Consider the following 25925-nt stretch of genomic DNA (forward strand, 5'->3'; position numbering starts at 1 on the left):
CACCGAGAAGTATCTCATTGATGTAAATCCAAATTACGGGCATATTTGGATGAAAATTGGATAAGCGACTAGATAGGGACTTCTCAACGCCAGTAATTGGCAATTCAAATCAGACAAATTTAAAATTAAATTAGCGTTATTTCGAATATGAGTGTTTGAATTAATTAATTAATTAATAAATCTACAAGGGATTTGTTAAAATCTCTTTTGATGTCCTCAAAAATTTATTGTTATAGTTTTTACTGCCTTGAAGGCTAGTGAGCACACTTTGACCTATTTGATGTTGAGCGATTGCGGATTCTCATGAACATCATTGTAGAGTACCAAGGGCTAAACCTACCAAAAATCCTAGTTCAACAAATAAATTAATATTTTTTAGTATATATTTAAATCACACCGCTCCAAGATTTCGCTAATTGCTTAAATATCCCGACATCATCTTTTACCTTAATTTTCCAGAATTCTCTGCTGGTGTCCATGTGAGTTGATTTATTCGGGCTAACGTTTGTCGTGTAACGTAGTTGGATATAGCATTGAAAAGAAAAAAAAATATTTAAGCAATTGTTACATAAATTTAGTGCACGCAACGTGTTGTCCCTTTTGTGTTATGTTCTCATAGTTTATTGAGTGTGCCAGATTTCACACATTGATCGTGTTTTTGATTTCACCTTATGATTTTCGTTCATTCAAAAGTTTTCCCGGATAATCAGGATAGATTGGATTAGAGAATTTGTCTACTTGCCAGTAGAAGTCTAGTCAGAATCGGTTCAAGGGTGATTTTCTTGGAAATATTCGTTCTTGGTTGCCTGCGGGAGCTTGGCGGAAATAATTCACAAGAAGTCACGACCCTTAGCAGTGTCATATTAATAAAAGCTTATAAATACATACATAATATATATTTCTTGACACGAATACGTTATAAGTACAGTACTAACTATTTTAAAACACTTATTTAATGAGTTCTTACCACGATTTTCATATTTAACGAGTTAAATGTAGATAGCTGCAAAAACAATTCAAAATATTAAAAAAAAAAACTATTTTGTTAAGTTGGACCGAGACTCTCCTATATTAACAAAAATTGTTTTATTTTAGGAAATCCTTGTTCTGTGTAGGTACTGTGCTAATGACACACAAAGTTCAAAGCGTACCTATAGTCTCGACGCCTAAACAGACGCCAGTCTCTTTCAATCAACGCATTACACCAACTCACGTGCTCCGTGACTAATTAGCTTTAAAATATCAATTAAACTGATTTTCTGAACACCCTTTATTTTTGTGAGCGGGTGATAGTTGATAAATTGACGATGAATCGAATTTTATTTGAAATGTTGATATTTTTTATTTTATCTGCGAGTTACGGATTTAAATTTTGTAAAAAAGTGCAGACACTATAGATTTAGATTTTTTTTGCTGTTTAGCTTCGGATACATTTAGAAGATATGTTTGTTCTTAAAACCTGATAGTTTTTTTGTAGGCCATTTACAATAAAGTTCAAGGTAGTAGAAAGGTAAAACCTACATGCACCGAGCTAAGTATCAACAGTTGGCTAAAAGCGGATCTTCCGCTCAAACGCCTGGTAGCCGGCACTCGTCCAATCAGAGCGGTTCGCGCCTTACGCCGGTTCGCGCGCGTTTTATCAAAAACGCGATATTGTTCCCGGGGCGGTGCTCAGTAATTGACAATAAATAACAACAACATTACTTAAAACCGTTTAGTAATCGACTGCTGTCACAAAGTACTGGCGGACTTGGCACAGCGAATACATCCTGCGTGCAGATCAGAATAGCAAATAAATAAACATTAAATTAAAAAGACAAAAACCAGGTCCGGTTTAGTTCTCTTGCCTCGTTTCGAAACCAAAGAGATACAAAATTTATTGGTTACGCGAAGTTCATTTGTATTATATTATGAGTTTTAATTTAGTTTAAGCTGTGTGTGAAAAAATCAGAAGAATTATTTACTTTTATGATGATTATTTAAAATTTACACACAAGAAGTGAGTCGTTGCCTGATACTGCGTGTTAGTGAAATATCATTCAAACCTTTTATTCTCGTAAGTATTCGTTTCATTATCATAGCCTGAACTAATTGTGTTTATATGAAGTACTTTAAAATTCTATTACGTTGTTAATGCACAAAATATGCTAAGTTTGTCATAACAGTAAAATGTAACAGGAATCGTGAGTTTGAGTTCGAATTTCGATGTGCATGTAATCTTTAGTACAGTTGGGATATCTTATCGCTTTGACCTAATGAATAGGTACATACTATCGCTGACAATAAATTATTATTAACGAAAATTTACAATTTAAAATTCTCTTATATGTAGTATACTCTAGTAAAATATAAGAAATCTGTTAGAATTGTTGTTTTAATACAACATAAATATTGTCATAATAAATAATAAATATTTACTAACAATCACGCCACGTTAACTGGTCCCGTGATAAGTTCGTAAAGAACTTGTGTTACAGGTACCAGATAACGGAAATAAATGTAAGATTTTTATTATTATACACATACATATATTTAATATACATCCATAACCCTGGAAAAGACATTTATATTTATCATACAAATATCTCCCCTTGGCGGGATTCGAACCCGCGACCCCCTTGTGTAGTGACCATGTCACTTACCACTACACCAGAAGGCCGTTATAATACCTACATGCTTATAATTGTAGATGTACATTTCAGTTTATAATAAAAATATTATATATAGTTAATTCTGCATTTAGCTATTGAATGAGATCGTTATAAGCGACTTTTTTTTATTTTTTTATTCCTACCTATTATACTACCTATATGTAGACTCGTAGTGACCTTAAGGGGTCATGCTAGATTCAGCGAGCGAGTAGGTGACCTCACGGGGCTCTAATCAGTGGATGTTACTAAAACTAGCCCTAGCAAGAGCAATGCTTCGCAGAATTTGCCACCGGACCGCAAACGCGACTCACTGAGAAGATCCTGACTCTGCGAAGCACGGCTCTTGCTAGGGTTCGTGCTAGCAACGTCGTCAGGTTTGAGCCCCGTGAGCTCACCTACTTGTTCGGTGAATCTAGAATAACCCCTCGAGGTTACCAGAATAGGTAGGAAAAAAAAGAGAAGATCCGGTGAGAAATTCAGTGGGCTGTCTGTGTCTGTGGGTTAATTTACTCGTTAAACCCTTCGTCGCAAATAACGGGGTTTTAGCGACGAGACCTCTTATTGCACATTTGTTCTCAGCAAATTTATTTGTAATTGTCCCGTCCGCGTGTAGCTGGAATAATCCCTTAGCCTACCAGCGAATAGGTAGGAAAAAAATATGTTTTTTTTTTAAAGAATGTATTGTTTTCATTTATATGAAATATAGCCGTCTATGATATACCATTACTATAAAATAGTACTAATATATAGGTACTTTGTGTACGTTATTTTGTTAATACAACACGGTTACTCGATACAAAATTATTTATCTAATTGAAGTTTTCATGTTTTTTACGTAAGTAATGCGTTTTGAGTTTTTAAAACTTATGATCTTTATTTTAACGCTCAATCGAAATTCATATCATGTACAACACTGTTAAAAATGCACATTGATGCACGAGTCGAAACATTTACATCACTTAGGGAAATTTTCTATGATCAATATTGTTTACCTCCTGTATAATATGCAACGTCGAGATGTTAACTTTGATAACCTTTAGAGTTTCAATTGAAATCAAGTACTGTTATTTAATACTTATATACCTATAATAATATAGAAATGGATTCGGAGAACTTTATCTTTATAATATTTTTAAGGTCAGTCCTAGTTCGTTGCTGGTAGATATTTAGTTACTAGCCGCTAAAAGTTAGACATATAAACTAACAGCTATTTATTTCGATTTTTAAAATCTACTAAGTTGAGCTCGTTGGTGATTCTGGTGGTGATACGATAGCTTTATTTGTTAACTTAAAGCGTAAATGCCTTTTACTTATAGCACGCAGTGTATACACAATTCAAAAACTGCGAGATCATTGACCGCGTGAAGCCCCATCGTTATACATTGAAGGTAATATGAATTCCGTATTTCATTTTAAGCCCTTTTCAGCATTGGGAATGTTTATCTAACACTGTATCGGATAGCTTCGACGGGTTGAGTGGTTAAGTCTCTGACTACTATACCAAAAAGTCCGGGATTGATTTCCGATCCAAGTACTTCTCCTCAATAATTAGCTGATTACTGAGGATAGTAGCTACTTATTGATGTCATTTGTTGACTTTCTTTACGACTAAATTAGTGATCAAGAAATAATAAAAAACCCTGCAAAAACTGGAATTCCTTGAAAAACATGTATTGTTATCTATTTTAGACACAGTTTGTCGCATAAAGTTAACGTTTTACGGAATTACATTTGTTCAGTTTATTTTATTTCTTCAACAGCTATGTAATTATATACATTAGTTAATTCAGAATAATAGAAAACTCCTGATACTCTATATTATACGATAGCGTTGACTCTTTTATCGCCTTTTTTAATTACTATAATATTGCGATCGAAAAGTCTGTAAAACTCAAGTTTTGTACAGCGGATTAAGGACACAGTGAAATCGATACAGTCAGTACATTTCCCGTTCGTTAATTATGCAGTGAATCGTGCAATGGATCTGTATAACTTTTATATAGTTTCCGATAGCTGTTGTCACGGCATGCAACGGTCACGTTAATCAGTTACTAAAGCCGAGTAGCGAATATCGCGTGTCGGGAAGTGTCTCAATACTGGTCGACCGTATCAGCTGTGATTACTACTTATGTAAACATCACGAACGGAACTTTTTTCCCCTACCTATTCTAGTAACTTCGAGGGGTTATTCTAGATTCACCGAACTAGTAGGTGAGCTCACGGGGCTCAAGCCGGGAGTGTTACTAACACTGGCCCTAGCAAGAGCTGTGCTTCGCAGAATCTACCACCGGATCGGAAACGCGACCGACTGAGAAGATCCGGCGAGAAACTCAGTGGGCTGTGTCTATGGGTTAGTTTACTCGTCGAGCCCTTCATCGACGGGTTCGACGGGGACGGTGACCGTTGCTTGAGGTACCCAAAAGCACCGTTAATGGATCGGGAGGATCCGTAATGACGCTTGGAAAATTACGAAGACGAATCTGTTGTTACATTTTTAATAAGTCACGGGACACGCGTTTCCCCGGTTTAATACAAACAATTCAAACAAAATTGGAAGCCCGCTGTATCTTTAACGTGAAGCTAGGTTAAAATTGAGGTAGCGTGCTAATTGTGCTTCTATTGCCCTATATTGTAATGGATGTTTGTGTCCATATTCATTAAGTGAAGACCATATTCATTAATTGTCGCTGCGCTTGTCTGAGTTCATTGCTAATATTAAATGACCATGACCTGTCCGATTAAATGTAATAAAGAAAGCAAATTATTCGATAATTGGTGTAATCATTTCGGGAATAGGTCTTTAGTTATTCACTTTGTTACAGTTTAAATTAATTTGATTATTAGAGATAATTATATTAATGAAACTAGTAATTTTTTTTTTATTGCATCATGAGTTAATGAGACACGGCGCACCTCCTCTCCCAAGGTTACCAGATACTGCCGACATCACTACATGAATGTTGCCACTCATCTTGAGATATGAGATCTCAGTTTCATTTTTATCGTATAATGGTTGTTCCTCCCTGTCAAACGGACGCATCCCTGCTCTGCTGTAGAAATAGGCAGACTAGTTGTCACCTACCCGTGCGGACTCACAAAATGCCACATCGTCAGTAAAAAGTAGATATATGGTGACCTCTAATCATTATATGGAACTAGTCAAGTGGCTCTACTATATTTGCCTGATAACTTCTTGAAGACCGACTATACATTTTTGAAATTTTAAATCTACTATGATGTATAATTATTATTATTATTATTATTATTATTTATTTCAGTTTTTTTTTTTTAAAACCATAACATTTTGTTAGTAGTAATTACTTATATCTATGTTAGTGACTTAAAAAATCTAACACATAACTATCATTATATATATACATTTTATACCATTACATTTTTTATTTTATTTTTTCTCCTTCCAAGTGCCTACTGCAAAGGCTATTGATCAGCAGTCCCTCGATCTTGCTCGATATGATTCTCAAAAGACTGTTGCCACTGTCACGAACTCGACGCAATAACGATGCACTTCTCTTCCGCATTATTGCAAAGAAGTCATCGGTGTGAGATGTCGCAAACATTGTGGATGCACTACAAAAGCGCGGCAGTGACAACATCATCCTAAACGCATTATTATATTGAACGCGTAGGGCATTGTAAGCTCTCCGCGTGTATGTGGTCCACAGACTACTGGCGTAAAAATTCTGGCCATAAGTTTTAAAAATTGTAAGTTTGACATAGCTATCGCAACCAGTAAATCTGCGGGCCAGCATATTGCATCTTACTATCAACGCCCTACTCTCCCTATCTATATCACAATCATCCGTACCATCCTCTGTTACCCAGTGACCGAGGTACTTGAAGCGCTTGACTTGTGTAAGCGTTGCGCCCGCTAGCCAGATTGGAGTATATAATGCGAGTGTCTTATTCGTGATTTTTGTCATTTTTAGCTACTACGATTACATTTTCTAGTGTAAGCCGCAATAGATGCATTGTCTTTTCAATCATTTTCGTGTTTCAAAATTCTGCCTAGCTTTTAGTATAGCTAAAAAAATAGATTTACACAAAGCATCTTACTATAATCTAAGGGCAGATGACAAATAAACTATAAACAAAAAAATGTCAGCCTCTGAACTACCACTAATTTTACAGGTGGCATATATGTATTTTATGGCGAAGTACAAATGTATTATCGTCTCAAGAATTAGCCCTGTTACCATACTATTGGGTTTTACTATATGATAGAAAATTCACCCATAGCTCTTCTATTAAAAATAATAATTCAACTTCAGGCACATCGCGATCATCGTGTAAACGTCTGCATCATAAAAAAAAAAACTGAAAAACAAACCTGTATAATACAGGTCCGACTAGAACTCTCAGATAATTGCATATTATTTTTATGTTTCATATAAAAATATAGCAGTGTTATTGATTACAGTTGTTCTCATTCGATTAAACAAAAACAGTTGAGCAATTCACAGCGCATCCGACAAACAATTAAACAAGTACCTATAATATGAAAACATGGTTAATAGGCGTTTCGTAATATTCTGCTCAGAACTTAATGAATAATGTTAGAAAAATGTCGCATGACTAAAGGCATCTCAACATTAATCTGTAGTAATAATTACAATGTAAAAATTGGTATTTTAAAAATTTCAAAAATGGCTGTGCGGATAGGATTGAAATATCGCTTTAAGATATAGTCTAGATTTAATCATAGGATACTTTTTATCATGATAAATGACCTGATCCAGGCGGCCACGGCTATAGTAAATACAAGAGTGGGTATTGACCCAGAAAGTAAATTGTTACTTTCTAATGGACCTGCATCGACTCATTATGAACCAGAGAATGACTCAAGTTATTCTTTACCCCGGGAAAATGCCACTTATTTCATTCCTTTTACAAATTTAATGTGAGTAAAACTCCGGGGACAAGTCTAGTCTACCATAATAAATTAGAAATTTCGTAACACCAGTAAACTGTACCAAATAAATTTGAACTGGTATGATAATCAACCTGGAAGGTCTTGTTTGGAATTCATGAATGGTCATTAGGTAGAGTTCTGGCTCATATATTGGTATATGATGATATATGCTATATGATGATAATTAATGTATATGCTTGTTTTCTTAGTTGTTCAACGAGTTAAGTTATTAAGTTATTTTCAGTTGACCATGGCGCTTAATCGGCTGTTGGCGTTGATGACGACCATGCATTTGGCAGGTGTACTATGCAATGTAGAAAGTACATTTGACGAAATCACCCCTCAAATTTACGAGTAAGTTAAAGAGTGAATTCAAGTAAATATTTACTTTTACAATTTTATTGCAGCATTAGCTCTTATCAATTCAGTTGTGGGTAGTTTAATGTATTATTCAGTGCAAATTGTTGACACAGCCGGTTAATCCACATTGAACGACCTTTCAGAACTTCGTAATTAAGAATGTAGGTAGAATAAATAGCTAATAAACGTAGCTCATGAATGTCTAGTTTTTACTCGTGTATAATTTCTGGGTCTAAGCTTAAATATTTCGAATAAAAGTCACCATTTACTCGTCATAGGCACCGTAGTGATGTCTAAAAATAATTATTGGTACCGCCATATATTATATAAGCATTAGATATTTTATAAGCATTTAGGCCATTAAAAACCAGGCTTACAAAGATGTTTCAAGCATTTCACATTGTATCCATAGATTGTTCGCGACCGAATATTGCCTAATACGAAAGGCATTACAGAAATTCATAATTCATGAAAATTTTACATTAATTTTTCCAATAGCTTGCTTGTAAAATATTAATAATAGGCATGACAATGGAATTAAAATAGATGAAGTTATTTTTCTTATAGTTTTACATTGCTTTTAAAATCTATCGTAGAATAGATTACTTGGGCATTCAATATGTAACATTACATCCAATTACAATACCTCATATTGAATCGAGCCATACGACATATCACTAGCTTTATTTTCACTTGCTTGAGAACTGTTGATCTCGATTTACAAATTAATTATTCGTGAATTAATTTAGAAAATGAATTAAATACGTTAATAATAATAAATAAATTATGAATAATAAATAATAATAATAATGAATTAAATACGTTAATGTTACAGATGGATAGGGAATAAATTGTAATAGCCCCAAGAGGCGAGTTCTCATCGTTCGATTAGCAATTAAAAGAGGGGTATTTTTATTACTAATCGAATAGATCACATAAAGTCTTTTGATCATGCTAAATTTAATGTCCAATACTTGTGTCCAGACCATCGTGGATGTATAAGTGCGTGCCGGATGAAGGATGTCAGCGTAGTGAACATCCTAGGCCGACATTGTCCGACAATTCAACGTCAGCTTTCTTCGATTCGCTTGACGTGTGCCGTATAGTCTGCGGAAGGTTCGGCGGAATCTGGCCTAAGCCGGTTACAGCAGCGCTGAGCTCGCAAACTGTGAAGATCCACCCTAATTATTTGAGGTAAGCAATTTGTTGATATAATTTCTCATATGTATGAGTACACACCTTAAGTTAAAAGTATGACATGTCTGTACGATGCCGCATTTGCATTTCATATGTGAAAACTAATACTCGCTGACGACAATTTCAAGGAATTCAAAACTTCATTTCCTTTTATATCTACGAGTGTTTTTAATGAATTTACGATAGGATTGTGAATTTTTCCTTGGTCAACTAATTCCTTGGAAAATTAATATAGTAAAATTTAGGTTTGTTTTAGTCGTGACAGTAACGCTAGTTTGAAAATATCATCAGTTTCTAATCTTCAAATAAGATTCTACCCTAACAAGCGTAGTAAGATCTGTAAAGGACTCAAAATCCAAACCATTTCAAATCAATATAAGAATAAAATACTTTAATGATAACCGAAATAATCTCAATTCAAACCAGTTACAATTGATATTACAGAGCAATAAAGAGTAATTTATCCGTATATGCTTATTGGTCGATGTGCAAGATAATCGTGTTTGTAAACGTTAAGAGAGTAAACGTTAACATTATATTCATATTATTTGACTTGATTTCTTGTGAGTCTGCACTTTTAGGTACCACCACCCCGCCTATTTCTGCCGTAAAGCAGTAATGCGTTTCGGTTTAAAGGATGGGGCAACCGTTGTAACTACCTAGTCTTGCCATAAATACTGAGACAAAGGAAAAAAAAATTCTATTGCAAATAACATTTATTACTTTTACAGTGTGTTTGTTTAATATGGTTTAATACATAACTATAAAACAATTTAAAGTATAAAAAGCTTATTCGAAGTGGTCTCCATTACAATACAGTCCATTGCAATACAGTCCTTTAAAGGACTCAGCCTCAGCCAGCAGGATGAGGCCAGTTATCAATAGAAGCACGCACTCTTTCCATGGGAAAATTTTTCACTGCCAATCGTACGGATTGTTTTAGGGACTCCAAATTGTCATGGCGTTTAGAGCAAGCCGTACTCTCTAAAACTGACCATAAATCATAATCCAGCGGATTAAGATCGGGACTAGACGACGGCCAGTCTTCAGCTCTGATGAAGTCCGAAACGTTCGTTTCCAACCAAGACTGCGTAGACCGAGCTTTATGACCTGGCGCCGAGTCTTGCTGGAAGGACCATTCTATATTATTGAACATGGTGTTGTTAAAGAGCTTCACTACCTTCTCAAGAATGGTATCTTGATACACTTGTGCCGATGTTTTGATACCTTTTTCACAAAAGTATGGCTCAGTCACTCCTTAATAGCTAATACCCAACCAAACTATCACTGAAGTCGGATAGTGCCCACGTTGCATTCTGTCGACTAATTGGGAAGCTTCCTTAGAGCTTTGAGCATAAATACGGTCATTTTGTTTGTTAAAATGTTGCTCAATTGTGAAAATTTTCTAATCCGTAAACAAAATTTTTCTATGACCTCCTTTTGCGTGCCGCTTCAGTAGTTGTTTCGATTTTACCACCCTATTCTCTTTTAAATTATCAGTTAAGAAATGACCACTACGTCTCTTATAGGCTGCAAGTCCTAAGTGATCTTTTAAAATACGCGACATGGTTCTAGGTGCTATCTTCATCTCCCGAGATAAAATCTTTTGCTTTCGGACAGGATTTCTTCGAATTATTTCCCTTACTGCTTTGACCACCTTTTTCGTACGAACACTACGTGGACGGCCAGATCTTTTTCTGTCACAAACAGAGGAGGTCTCATTGCACCTATTAATAGCCCGGTACACAAACATGTTACTAATACCAAGCGTATGGAGAGTTTTAAAAATTGTATTTGGCTCCATACCTACTTTGTGTAATGCAATCACAGCGATTCGGTTCTCTTTATCACCCCACTCCATTTTAATATCGCAAAATATTGTACAATGTATTGGCGCCAAAATGAGAAAACTCAATGAGCAATCATATAAAAATGACAGATTCCAAATTCAAATGTAATATTTTGTTTATTTTTAATTGTAACAGTATTTATGGCCAGACTAAGTATACTGAGACCTTAGAACTTGTATCTCAAGGTGGGTTGCGCTTTTACGTTGTAGATGTCTATGGGCTCCAGTAAGCACTTAACAACAGGTGTACGGTGAGCTCGTCCAACCATCTCAGAAAAAAAAAAACTTGACTAAACTAGAATTATTAATCAGACTAAACCAAATTGAAAAAAAATTACAAAATATTCGATATTTTTGTTTTGTTTATAAAGCTTTACAATCTAAGCGACACGGAAATGAAGTGGAATTGTAGTGTATAATTTGATAATAGCATAAAAGTAAAGTTCGTAATGTACACGCTATTTTAAACTTTGTTCATTAGAACATAGCGTATTTTTTTCTAACTATCTTTTTTATCACCTCATTTAATTCGTAACTCCAACTAGCGTCATAGACCGAACGATTACCTAAAGTCGATTGTTTATTTATATCGTAAACGGCAACTTAATTCAAGTTTCAGCTTGAATAAGAGGCTTTTTGTCTCATCTAAAATTTATCTTTATGGTTCGGCTTAAGTTTTATCTGCGAGGCAGAACACTAATAATTATGGACCTAACGAGTTTATATGAATTAAGAACGCATAAGGAGGCTCATGTAATACCACTCTGCATTGCTGTTAAGAGAAGATAGTAAGTAACCTCTCTGCAAATGCTGAGTGAGTGTGGCACCTTAGGCAACAAAAGTACTTACTTCTTTCATCTCTGCTGCAGCAAGCTCAAATAAATATGTTCGTAAATATATATATGGCTAAGAAAAGTAGTTTAGCTTACAATGTATTTCATAGATAATACACATAAATTGGTTATTATAGATAAGCAACTCAAGCATTCAAGAAAAAAGTTTACGGGCGTCGGCCACTAGATTGCTTCACTTCGATTACTTTCTCATTGCTCCTGTAGATGGCAGTAACATATTACCTATCCTATATTTTATTTTTAATGAAGGATTTTGTAAATTTTTAGAAACCACAAATTGATAAAATTGAATCAATGTGTCTAAAACAAATAAAGACTCTTATGTTTTTTTTTATTATTTTCTGTATTTAACATATAACTTTGGGGGCATTCGCTAAAAGATGTCGCTAGTTTCCATACAAAAAAATATTTGTCTTAAAGTATCGCAGTTTCAGGGCCCTGATGTATTAATAATTGGGGGTTGTTAAATAGATTCATGTGGGCCACAATGAATGAATGAAGATTTATTTTAGTTTCTTAAAACGATAAGTCACAATCCGAAATTGAGCTTCAATGAAAGCAATACTTCAATCGAATATAATATACTATGAAGTGCTTGAACTTGTATTGGCTCAGCAAATTGGCTGTCTAACTTAATAGAATTGATTTAAATTGAAACTAAACCATAAGACATTACAATTTAAAATATATACAATATGTACGTCAACAAAGTCCGTTTGGAACTACAGACTCATTTATCGACTAAGAAGAAAAAAAACTAGCATACTAGGTACTTTGCAAATCTTAATATGTTACAATTCAAAATACTTGGATATTACTACATATCATGAGTATAGACACTAAATACTCGTATATTTGGCAATGACGTCATAGCTATTAAACGCATATGATTTCGCACTCAAACCGTCTATTGTTATTTAATAAAGCGCCGTTATAAATATACAGACGATGTCTACATTGTGTTCTTTTTATTACATCGTAAACGTAAATCGTTCGGGCGTAGCTGAAATCATTTTATGTAGTATTCTCGGACTACGCGGTGTTGATTGTAAAATCCGAACAAACATTCCAAAGATATAAAAAAAACATATTTGAATGAGGGGACACGACTTCGAAATATTGTTTCGTTAAAATGAAAATTTATTACAAACTAGCTGACCCGGCAGACTCCGTAGTGCCTCAGTCGATAAATAGAAGACCTAAACTTTTGTATAAAATAAACTTAAAACAAACAAAAGGAATCCGTCCGACGTTGTTATTTTTATTTAATTCCGAGTATTTTCATATTTATCTACCTTTTAAACCTTCCCTGGACTTCCACAAATAATTCAAGACCAAAATTAGCCAAGTCGGTCCAGCCGTTCTCGAGTTTTAGCGAGACTAACGAACAGCAATTCATTTATTTATATATATATATAGATAAAGTATATTAGATGCACAGGAAACTTGTTTAAAATAAGTGTAATATCTGATTTGGTTTTAAAAAACCTTAATTTCGGGTCAAGTGGATATTAACTTCTTTTTTTTAAATCTAAAAACCTATGCCTTACCCATGAGGCAATAGAATGTTAATAAAACTAAACGAAAATTGCAGTGGTTACGTAACATCACTGGTCTGAATTATCTCTTCTTTCGGTTAATTATTATTAATCACCGCGCTCGTAAAAGAAGTTTGACTTGATGCCCGAAAAAGATTCGGTATAGTCGGTAACATTAACTCACGTCCTTCTGGATTCATCAGATCCAATAACTCTTGCATTAGACGCCTTCAGAACTAACACTCCGAGGAGGCTTAGAAACTCTGGTAATCGCACTGAGTTCCTCACTAGATATTATGGGGGAGTGCGGTTCTCATATGGTGTTAGATGCACTCCCATAGCGACTGTCTTTGAGTTGTTAGACCTACTTGGTGAAACAGGAAAGAGTCCCAAACAAAACTAAACCTTGTAGGTATTGCGATTGCGGCGATATTTTTTCTTGGTTGTACTCGATCTAGTACGTGTAAATGTTTCCGATAACAACATTAAATTCGAACTTCTGTCATTAGGAAGTACGAGAAAATCATTGTTTAGATCTTGTAAATTGAGGACGTGTTTTACCAAAGATCGATTAGGGTAATATTAAAAAAAAAAAAAAAATTTTTTTCATGTGTTTGTCCACACTAACGATAAGTCCGTGGGCGAACTAGCTTGTGCTCATTTATCAATGACGGCACAGAAAAGCTAGACATAAAAAAATTAGCAATAATTGTTACGCTCAGTGCTCCGTCTGGTATAGTTCGTTGTACAGCTTCACAACAACGCGCAGGTGTCTCCCGGCCGTCTGTCTATTCTAGGATACATGTGACACTGTTTGCGTCACGCTCACGAGCTCTCGCGTCAACAGCCCGATCGCGGTGTTGATGCCAAACTCGATTATAACACTGAGACCTTCCTTCATAGCGCCGTTGCCTCATATTGAAATTGAAAATTACTTTTCATTTAGTAGGGTGAGCGAAATCACAGGCCACCTGGTTTGAAGCTTTGAAGTGGTTACCGGAACCAATACGTACTACAATGTGAACGCATCGCACCCACCTTAAGACTTGAGGTTTATGAGTTGTCCTGTAATAGATTAGATAGCGTAATTACTATTTACGTCAATTACAATTTTTTTGGTTTTTTTTTTAAATTTTATAATGAAAAATGTTTTTTAAACATTTAAAAAAATACGCGAGATTATTGCTTGTGAAAATAAAACACTGTTATTTTGATATTCAATGGGAACGATTCGTATTGTTGTACATCAACTTTATACGCAATAGTAATGTGATTAAAAGAATTTTTGTGATAATTGCAAATATTAGTTGTATTGTGACGTAATAAATAATTCATATCTTAAAGGCGGATACCTAGTTGAAAGAAAGTACAATTTACAGTTTAAAGATGACTATGGACAGCTGTAATCCTAAATGGTATGATTACCATGGAGACTGCATGCGCATTTATCTGCGAAAGCATTAAAATAAATAAATTGTGGGAACATCGCGCTATGTCCATCGCACCATCGCGGTATTAATTCAGAATAAAGTTATGTAGTGGAAAGCTATTTTTTTTGTTGTTTGACAATAACCCGCGTTCATTAATTGATGATTCTAACCCATTCATAATAATATTATTCCTTAATCTGTATGGATTATGTATAATTCTTGCTGTTGACGTTATTTAATGAACGTTCTGTCTGAATTGAAGCTGAATAAAAACATTGAGTCACTTTTGAAGTAAAAAATTATCATGCCTTTCAATAAGATTGTAATTAATGTTAAAGCTTGTACTGCCATTCTAATAGATTGATAAAGCTTTAATAAAATAAAGACAAGTCATCTTCAAGCGAGAGAAACTTAACAAGAGAAATTTCGATTTTTAACTTATCAATCCCAGATAAGGCGATCGAAGTAGAGCACTGCGTTCAATATACTTAAACTAGAGCGCTTAGACAAGTTCTTTTCGATGTTAGGTATCTTATTTTATAATACGAATAAATAATAAATATTGTGTAGTAAAATAAACAAAAAATTTAAAGAAAATTTTAGAACGCAGGGCGTAGATCAAGTAACCAAGCCGATTAGCTTCCATGCCGCTTAAAGTGATCACAGGTAACTCTCCTATAACAAGGTAAATACGTTCCTACAAAGTAACGTGTTGTGCGAAGCCGTGTTCTATGAGACTAGAAGCCAGTACAATAAGGAGACTCATTTTTCTGAATGAAAAATCTCAACTATGCCTGTATGTTTTATATATATAATTCTACTGTACGTGTGTGTGTCATTGAACTCCTCCTCCTAAATGGCTGAACCGATTTGAATGTATTTTTTAATATGTGTTTGGGTGGCACCCTGGATAGTTTAGATTCACAAATCAGCCCGGCAGATGGCGCTGCAGTCGATATCTAGGTTATTCCTCTAAAGCTCTTCTCTGCAGCTAAACGGCTGGATCGATTTGAATGAATTTTTGTGTATACATTCACAGGACGTCTGTCGGGTCCGCTAGCTAAACATAAAAATAAAGCAGTAATGTTTCGGTTGTTCCCATATATTGTGTGTCCACGAAGCATAATGCAATTTTATTAATAATTTTTAACAAAAATCTCGTTATCGTGTTGCAAAAGGACCGTGTTAAAAGAGGGTTTTGGGGAATTTTTCTTTTCGTGTTAGAGTGAAGCCGTGTTGTAAAATACGTACGTGTTATAGTATAGGAGGGTTTCCTGTACTCGATAGAGATAACGCTTCATTGTGTGTGTTTTGTAAAACTAGCAACCAAGCTATGTAATGTTAACAAAAACCTATGATATTAGTGGCAGATATGATGCCACTGGGCGACGATCTGTTTTAGTTCTTTAATTGAGCATTTAGTCCAACAGACCGTGTCTAAAATTATCGGTGCTGTGTATTACATAATGTGTGACAGGTTGACAGATTACTTTGACCTAAAATCGACTATCTTATTGCATATTCTTAAACTTACATACAATATTTTATAAATGTAAATAAATATTTTCTTGTTTATAATTTGTGACACAATATCTTTCTTTAGGTATACAATTTACAGCACCAAGACGAGTAGCTATCTTTTTACTTATCCTGCATAAAATTTAATTAATACACGAGCAACGGTGTAACAAACAGATGTCTTACGACGGTAAGAATTGACCTATTGTGTTGTATATTTAATCAGTTTTAAGGGTGTATGTAACAAAAACCCAAGGAACCTGATCATCTCGCGAGATACGACGATCCAAGGGCAAACGCAGATTCGTCCCTGGCTTCCCCATTGATACCAATATCATATCAGGGTCTCTATTATTTTATAAATGCTATCATTACAAACACATTTATTGTGATTTCGATTAACAAGTATAAATGAGCGGCGTATTGACATTGTGATTTCTATAAGCTCCGTGGGCTATTAAATCAATTGATTTATGAACATCATTACACACTACATAATATATCTAGAAAATTGTAAAATACGCAAATAAATTAAAAGAATTATGAACTGTTTTTAATAGATTTTTAATGTTTTTAATAGAATACAATAAAAGTTTGTAATAAATCAATATATTTTCTATTTGCTCGATGACTGAGTAAATATGTAGCTTGAATGTTTGCAATATTAATGTTTGTGTTCAATTCGCGACTTCAAACACCTGATTATGAGGTTGACGACATTAAAAAATCTTTAACGGTATCTCAACCCACGCTCTCCATTTAATGTTTAATACAATTTTTTGTCGATACCTAATCCGTCGTCCGATTTTATTGACTATGTAAATAATTAATCTTGGTTATTTGCGATGTATTTTTTTTTGTCGGTTTTGCTGATTGTGTCGGTTAAGTTATATTTTAGCTTTAAAATTCTTGAGCGCTCTGACACACCCGCCCACATATCTTGGTAAAGCTAACTAACTGGCTGGAAAATTATTCCGAACTGCAATACATACAAAGTAATAATTTGATAGATTCATTCGTTTTTCTCTAATACTAACAATAATTTTGATTTGATTGTTTATAATTAGCGATTTTAGAAAGTAGGTATGTACTCGGAATCCTGTTTTTAAATTTATTTGTTATTTTATTTTACCATAGAGTGCTTTAACTGGTTTTATCGGTGCATCGAACTCAGACGCGATCGAAACGAAATACCATTATAGCGTTATTTCAGTCGGGTATCATAAATGCAATGGCTATTCTTAACTTCATTCGAACAGAATGTAAGGGCTAGAAGGACGTAAATAGAATACTATTTCATCTTCTCGCATTAAAACTGTATAATCTCAAAACATACGAATTATACAGGAGAATGTTTTAAAGGTTGAACATGTGATATTTTTAATATTAATTATCTTTGCAACATTTATTTTTTACCACTTACATTATCTTTCTTTTAAAGTAATATATAATAATGTATTAATTTTGTTATAGTAGTCAAACTAAAAAGTAGTAGGTAAACTAAAAAAAACTAAAACTAAACTACGCTCTTTTGACAGTATTTATGAGAAAAATACTGATGATACCAAGTGATTCCGCATATTAACTCAAATTCGAATATTTTTGGAAATTGTACACTTTTAATCCGAAAAGACGATTTGTGTTTGCCTACAAGTTTCTGGTCATCTTTAGAAATATTAGGAACATTTTTGCTTTAATTGAGACCGCCGTTAAAACTATGAAGCGATCGATGATAGGTTAGCCGTCTAGTAACTACCGGCTGTATCGTTAACGATTATTCCTGTATATTGGCAACACACAGTTTTAAAGAATATACTTCTATAACTAGCTTAACTAGCTTCACAACTATTTACTTTTAGCGAAAATCCAATTTACGTGTTTCTTTTTTTTTTTGGGGTCGATATTTCTAACTATTTCTTGAATATGTCTTCTGTATAGCAGCAAAACAATTTAGATAAAAACCAATCGTAAGGTTGAAATCGTGGATTCGAACGGTTTGTTGAGAAACAGTTTAAGAAAAGAAATGATCTCGAAGATGAAATGGTAAAAAATTATGTCAAAACGTACATTTCCCAAGACAGAAACTCATTTTTATACGGGTTCGTATTAAGTGAAGACGGATTGGAGACTATCATTGGATATTCATGAGGTCATTGACCTCTAACGTCAGCTGATTTTTTCAATGTGCTACATTGCGGGCAGCGCAAGAAACATGAGTAACCTGAAATTACGAACATGATAGTTTTGTTTTAATTTTGTTGGTAATAATATTAAATAACTTTTCGCCGACTGTCTCTTTCAGCCAGGTATGGTTTTCATGAAAACTGAAATCACAAGCACGAAATCTACCGTATTATATAGCATCAACATATTTAAATTGGAATAAATATTCCAATGATATTAATGTATTGAATACTTTTTAAATTTAAGATATGATCTGCTCAACGTGCCTGCAGAAACTAGGGAGCTATTAGTGGAAATGACGCAAGTGATAAGCAATAACTTGTTGGCTGAGTGCGGAGGACACGTTACTGAGGTGGTGGACACTCAGGTCGTTGTCATCATCGTGGTGAAGACCGCCATCACCTCGTTGAATTGGAACACTGATGAGCAATACATGCTGGACGTACAAACTAGAGGTAAGCTCGTGAATTATGTGATATGATCATTTTATTTTCGTTATGAACCAATATTGAATGCAAACAATGAAACAAAAGCATAACAAAACTACAATCGATAAATTTGTTATTAACAATTATATCTTGCTAAAAGCTAGAATATAAGATGAAAATTACATATATTTAGCATATATCAATACTGTGGTTTCAGGAGGAGAAGTCTCTGTCCATATAGAAGCAGAAACCATTTACGGAGCTCGTCACGGCTTAGAGACCTTCTCTCAATTAATATCATCAGACAAACGTGACTTTTCTGATGTGGAACATTGCGGTTTGGTCCTCGTGGCCGGTGCTAAGATTCGTGACAGACCGATCTATAAACATAGAGGCTTAGTTCTAGATACTTCTAGACATTTCATACCGATGGTCGACATTAAAAGAACTATCGATGGTATGGCGACAACAAAAATGAATGTCTTTCATTGGCATGCCACCGATTCTCACAGTTTTCCTTTGGAAGCGAGTCGGGTGCCACAGTTTACAAGGTAATACATACATATATTTTTAATAACTAGAGGTCCCGCAGTAGTCGAAATTCGACTATAATTAATTGGAATTGTAAGTTTGTACACTATTATGACTGTATTTTATACTTCTATAATCACAAATTTCGCCAAGGCTACACTATAAAAAAATATTAATAATGACAAACAATATTTAATCTATTCTCAATTTGACAACAGACGTCAAGAACAAAAGTTTGACAATAAATAGTATGCATGCGTGTGTGCGTCAAATACATGGTATGTAGTGTGTGTAATGTTTTCTTTATTGATTTAATGTATCTTTTATGCATTATTTTAAAAAAACATTAGCATTGTGCACTTCTTCTCTATATTCTCTATAAGTGTAGAAAATTTCATACTCCTCCGTAAGCGCAATTTTCGTCAAAAGGGATACAAAGTTTTTGCTTCACGTATTAATATATAGATGTGTCTTTCTTGTCTGGTTTGTTTACCTACACTATACTCACTGTATAAGTAGGTACCGTGTGAATTACAGTACTGCGTAGATTTGGAATTGTGCCCCACACTAAAATAAATTCTTATTAGCTGTGTGATCTATGCTCAGAAAATATGACTTTTATTAAATTTCTTGCCGAAATTTCTCTCTGCATTCGATACAATTGCAAAATTTATGCGACTTTTTGAAAGTATTCGTGAACTTCTATTTGAATAGAAAAATATATCTAATAAGCAACTCTTAAAAACAGAAATTCTTAATGTGAAAAAAAAAAACCTGTGCATCTCGGGATGACCTACAGAAGTGATAACTTAAACTAATCTAAGTTAAATTATTTCCTTTGCCTCTTCATGAGTTCTGTCTCATGCGAGGTTTGGACGTTGGTTGTTGAGCGACAGGAGGTTTTAGTCAGTTCGACTCTGACATGCTCCGCCCTCTATCCCCAGTGGAGGGCGGAAGTCCGGCGATTTCCTCATGACCAAAAAAAAAAAAAAAAGTTAAACTATTTAATATTGAAATTGATAATGTAAGATTTTTATAACATAAATAAAAAAAAGATATATAAATAGAAGTTACATACGTTCTAAGTACCGCTGCCGTATGCGTGAGAGAAAGAGAAGCAGACAGACTGGCGCCGTAACGCGTTACGTAACGAAGCCTTCTATAAGAAGTTATCACTTCAAAAATCAGGATTTTCGTTTCAGATATGGTGCCTACTCGGGCAGCGAAATGTACACGACGGAAGAAATTCGAGAGTTGATACATTACGCGAAGGTACGCGGCATCCGAGTCGTCATTGAAATAGACGCGCCGGCGCATTCAGGAAACGGATGGCAATGGGGAAGGGTGGGTACTTCGTATTAGTTACATCAACATAATTAAAGCTCGAACGCGAATTGTAAAAAGTACAATTTTACAATTTTTTATTTTTAATAATTCTCATAAATTGTAATTTTATTATATTTTGATTTAAATAATATGTAATTGTCTGTGAAATTTTATGGGCTTAAGTTGCCTGAAATAAACGCATTTCATTCATTTGTCAAGAGAGCTTTTAGCATTACAGCTGTTTTTTTTATGAACAGATCACGCACGGTCGGGTCTCAATTTAAGATACTGTGTTTTAAGGGTTCTAGAGACTGATCTACATACTTATATACGCTTAAATGTATACATATATACATAACGAGCACTCAGACAATTAACAAACAAACCTGTTCATCACACGATGGTTTGCTCGACGTGGGAATCACACCCACGACCTATGGGGCCAGAGTCAAAGCCACTAACTACTGCACCACCGAGTCAGTTGACTCGAGTGTTTTTGATACAGAACACAGACCGAATGGCAGATCTTCCGCGTAACGCTGTTAGCGTTAGAAAGAGATTAAAATAGCTGTTTGTTATCTAAACACCTTAGTATCTCATTATTCCCACAAGTTAATGCTATTAATAAGAAACCTTACTTTCTCTTAAATATCAAGTGTCTTTATCTATGCTAAGGTAATGGACGTTTTGATGATATTATATATCCATCCATTTCAAACTTTAATGTCTATCTAATCTGAACAAGAGTAAGTCATAGATATCTGAAAGAAACGGCTTAGTAATACATAGCATTATATCTTGCAGAGGTCGTTGTCGGTTGATCTGTATCATATTCTTAATAAGTCAGATCATTGCCAATACTAGATACTCATCCACAAAAAAAAACTGTCCCTTTTCTAAAACAGTTTTAAGGTTTTATACCTAATATGGCGCATATTAAACAAATCCATCCTATTTTCACTTAATGTTTGGGTATTTAAAAAAGATAACAAAAAAAGAACGTAATAAACAAAAAAATCTAATCTTTCCTCTTCTTTTATTAATCACTATTTTGGTGATAATGGCTTTCAAATAAAAGATAGACATGTATATGCTAATGGCTTACAAATAAAAGATAGATATATGCTGTTACGGGCTTTTTCTAGGACTATTTTAAATAAACATTTCCATTTTATATAATATATTAATATTCATATATATTACGTGTAACTCCAACGATTTTTGCGGTCCACGCAAAAATAGCTCGCAGATGGCAGATTTTTCCTTTTTATTTTCCTCTTTCGTTATATTTTGGGTAATTCACTCTATATTTTTATCCATTATAGCCTATGTGTTATTCTGATCTGTAAGCTTAGTTTAGTTAGTATTATAGCCTATGTGTTATTCTGATCTGTAAGCTTAGTGTCATATTTATTATATTTAAATCGAATCCACAGCTTCAAAAATAAGTTTCAAGCTTTTAGCTCTAAAAATGACGATACTTCCATACAACTTTTCATTTCCCACTTTCAGCCCTTAACAACCCTTTTTTTGTATTAAAAACGACATATACCCATGTCCTTTCAAATTTTATTTAAATCGCTTCAGTAGTTTTGGCATAAAAGCGCAACAGACAGACAGAGTTACTTTCGTATTTATAATATTGGTATGGATTAGTGATTGAAACAGAGATATCCTTGCTTTCAAACCGGTACAAGTCTGTTTTTACGCAAAAAATATACTGATTCTAATCTAAGCCAAAATACTGTGAACGGAGTTTTATGATTCTGCTGTTGGCGAAGGCTACATACACTTCTGATTAACTTAAGTCATGGATAATGTTTAATTCCAGGAATACGGCTTGGGTGATTTAGCGGTATGCGTTAACGCTTACCCCTGGAGACATCTTTGCATCGAACCTCCTTGTGGTCAACTGAATCCAGCGAACCCTAACATGTACCGGGTACTGAGGAACTTGTATCAAGATGTTGCGGATCTGTTGAATTCACCGCCATTGCTACACATGGGAGGAGACGAGGTAATTTTCGCTTAACAGCTTATTCTTGATCGGGTAAAAGAAACACACCAAACTACGTTGGAAACAAAGCCTTTTGGACTTTGAGAACACGACCAAAAAACCATCTATCTTATAACTATATCGCCCAAATCGCTAGAAACGGCAGAATTAATTGCATTATACATACATTTGTGTACACCATATTGTACTATATATTATTTTGAGCTAGCACTTGCAGGTTTGGGCTATTGAATCAAACAGCCCAACCCAGATAAATCTTGGCATTTTCATCGTTTGGCCCTGGGATTTATTAATGGTAATTTTCAACCACAGCTTTTCTTAAGGTGAATTATTAATCGTAATCTGTGAAATAAGCCCAAATGCATTCAATATTATGATATAAAATACAATAATTGGCCTTACTTAAATTTCTTTAGAATAAAATAAACTTTTCACAATTATTAAATTAGTAGGATTATCAAATAAGAGCAGTCCTGAAATACTGCATTAGATTGAAGATGGCATTCTTAAATTTGTTAAATAAAATGGCTGATGATTTTACTGTGATATGATTGAGTTTAAATTTTGAACTTTTCATGAACAGTAAGGTTTCTGGTATGATGAATGTCGCACAATTGGTATGAACAATTGATTGAGTTTTTAAACCTTTCCCTATAATAGTCTGAGGCAACGAGGTTATGTTTTACTAGTTCTTACTAAAGTTAAAGAGAACTTTGGGAAGATTGAATTAAACAATTAAGAGCTTTAATATTGAGAAGATTAAATCGTAGGTTTACTTCGGGTGCTGGAACTCGAGCCAAGAAATTATCTCGTACATGAAGGACCAAGGATACGATACGACGGAAGAAGGTTTCATGAAGTTGTGGGGTGAATTCCATAACAAAGCCCTTCAAATTTGGGACGAAGAGATTTCCGCGAAAGGACTGGACCCACAGCCCGTGATGTTATGGTCTTCGCAACTGACACAGGCTCAGAGGATCTCACAACACTTGGACAAAGAAAGGTCGGGCATGTTTTCAATGGCATTTTCTTTACGTTAACTTTTCATCGTCGAGTATCATTATTTTTTGAATCAGTGGTTGAGTTTTTTGTGAAATTGAATCTGCAGTAAAAAAAAATCCTACCTAGTCGTTTGTAGCCTAAGCGGTTATTCAAACTACGATTAACTGAAATTGAATACGAATAAAGAAAACGTATTCAAAACACGATAGAATAGAAGATAAGCTTTTTCTACAAAACAAAGGGACCTTTCTGTAATGATAGCACTAGGTGGCACTCTAGTAGCTTCAAGAAATCGATGTTTTTCTCACACTTACAGTTAGCATCGCATATTTAGCTAGTCTCAGTGGAACAGGTTTCATTAGTCTTATCGTAAATAAAATTGTATTTGACCCTTTTAATGGCGAGCTTCTTTCGCATATTTTGCAGAAAGTGTTAAAGGAGTTTTGAAAAAAACTACCTTATAATCGATGCTCTAAATTCATGTCCGTACAGATCTATACCTAATAACTATAATCAAAGTGCGCAAACATTTAGTATTTCGATGCTCCGCACTTTATAACAGTGAGTCGATCTATCGACAGCTCACGATATAAGGGTTATTGCTGCTTGTATAATCACATTGCATATTCGCGCGGATATAAATTACTATGTTGTCTATTCCTATAGCGAAGTAGTACTGGATTCCATTTTAAAGGCCAGACTCGTAATTTCATTCAGACATTGGAGCTACTAAAAAAATTGTACACTAATTATTTTCTACTTTATTACCTTGAGATTGGATATAATATAAAACAATCGTATTTACAGATACATCATAGAAGTTTGGGAGCCTCTGAACAGCCCGTTATTGACCCAACTCTTGAGGCTCGGCTATAGAACTGTTTCAGTACCGAAGGACATTTGGTATTTGGACCATGGGTTCTGGGGCAGAACGGTATATTCCAATTGGAGAAGGATGTATGCTCACACTCTACCACGGGACGAAGGCGTGTTAGGCGGTGAAGTGGCTATGTGGACGGAGTATTGCGACGCTCAGGCCCTAGGTAAGTTGGTTACTAGACAATGTAGCTATTTAGAGGGTAGATATGGTTTGACGGCTAGAAACGAAAATTATTGGAACTTCATGAAAAGTTTTCAGCATAGCAACATCGCATGTTCACGACAGGTAGCGCGCGAGTAGTTTCTACAAATGTATGTGATTCCCATGAAGACATGAGTGGATGAAGGGAATATGATACAATTTGTTAGTTTTGAGAAAACAGACAACAAAATTTTGTTACTTGTTAATCATCACATGCAATTTTTAAAAATAGCCTTTAAGTCCGTAGCTTTAAGGCCTAATATGGTTTATAGGCACACAACACCTTCATTCAATGTAAAAACTCAAAAATCTTAAAAATTGTACTTACCAATTCATTTATTCATTCATTCAATCATGTCTTCAAATGTTAACAGATTTTTGTCTGTTTATCTGTGCCTCAAAAAGTATCAGGGATTTAATTAGGTGAACTTGTTAGTAAACATTTTGTGTGAGTTTAATATTGTTCGGTTGACTAATTAATAGCAGATGTCAATTATGTCGAATACAAGAAGCATTATAGTTGGCTAATATTTGCTTTCTGTATGTAGACACCCGAGTATGGCCAAGAGCGGCTGCAGTGGCGGAGAGGCTGTGGTCAGACCCGACGTCCACAGTGTACAGCGCAGAGCCGAGGCTGCAGAGGCTCCGGACGAGACTGATAGCCCGGGGCCTGAGGCCCGACGCCATGTCCCCGGCGTGGTGCTCGCAGCACGACAGCAAATGTCTTTAATTAGAAAAAAAAACGGTGCACGTGCAACTTGCTGCACGTGAATGAAGTGAAACTTCTTTTTCGATGTGTGTGTAGTATTGTGGTTTTCTTCATTTTTCATCCTTAAATCAGATTGCTCTTGTAATAGGAGTTGCTGTGTATAAGAGATGCGACATTTTCAACATTCATATTATATATGTATATAAATTTATTTATTTTTAAATTATAGATTAAAAATATAATAATATATATATATTTTTTAAAATACTTCATTAAAATATTGCATGCTACTCGTTGCTAACGCTCGCGCTGGCCTGTAA

General features: G+C 34.6%; 1 protein-coding gene across 4 annotated transcripts; it reads left to right on the plus strand.

Annotated features, from left to right (window-relative positions):
• Positions 1–1518: 1518 nt before the first annotated feature.
• Positions 1519–25802, plus strand: Hexo2 (beta-hexosaminidase 2). Of its 4 annotated transcripts, XM_028182757.2 has the most exons (11): positions 1700–1827; positions 1933–2056; positions 7826–7935; positions 8926–9135; positions 18758–18966; positions 19157–19490; positions 20673–20814; positions 22628–22813; positions 23584–23816; positions 24623–24858; positions 25445–25802. In XM_028182757.2, the coding sequence occupies exons 3-11, from the start codon at positions 7832–7834 to the stop codon at positions 25624–25626; spliced, it is 1836 nt and encodes a 611-aa protein (XP_028038558.2). In that variant the 5' UTR covers positions 1700–1827; positions 1933–2056; positions 7826–7831; the 3' UTR covers positions 25627–25802. The 4 variants fall into 4 exon arrangements, with proteins under 4 accessions (XP_028038557.2, XP_089587047.1, XP_028038558.2 ...); XM_028182756.2 differs by having other exon boundaries at positions 1519–2056; XM_089730921.1 differs by lacking the exon at positions 1933–2056 and having other exon boundaries at positions 1581–1712.
• Positions 25803–25925: the final 123 nt, after the last annotated feature.

This window comes from Bombyx mandarina, chromosome 11 (assembly GCF_030267445.1).
Source record: "Bombyx mandarina strain Sakado chromosome 11, ASM3026744v2".
NCBI lineage: Eukaryota > Metazoa > Arthropoda > Insecta > Lepidoptera > Bombycidae > Bombyx > Bombyx mandarina.

Coding starts and splice junctions, on each gene's coding strand:
- Hexo2 (XM_028182756.2), top strand. CDS start 7,832: ATGGCGCTTAATCGGCTGTTGGCGTTGATGACGACCATGCATTTGGCA. Junction 22,814..23,583: donor TACACATGGGAGGAGACGAG/GTAATTTTCGCT, acceptor ATTAAATCGTAG/GTTTACTTCGGGTGCTGGAA. Junction 24,859..25,444: donor TTGCGACGCTCAGGCCCTAG/GTAAGTTGGTTA, acceptor TTCTGTATGTAG/ACACCCGAGTATGGCCAAGA.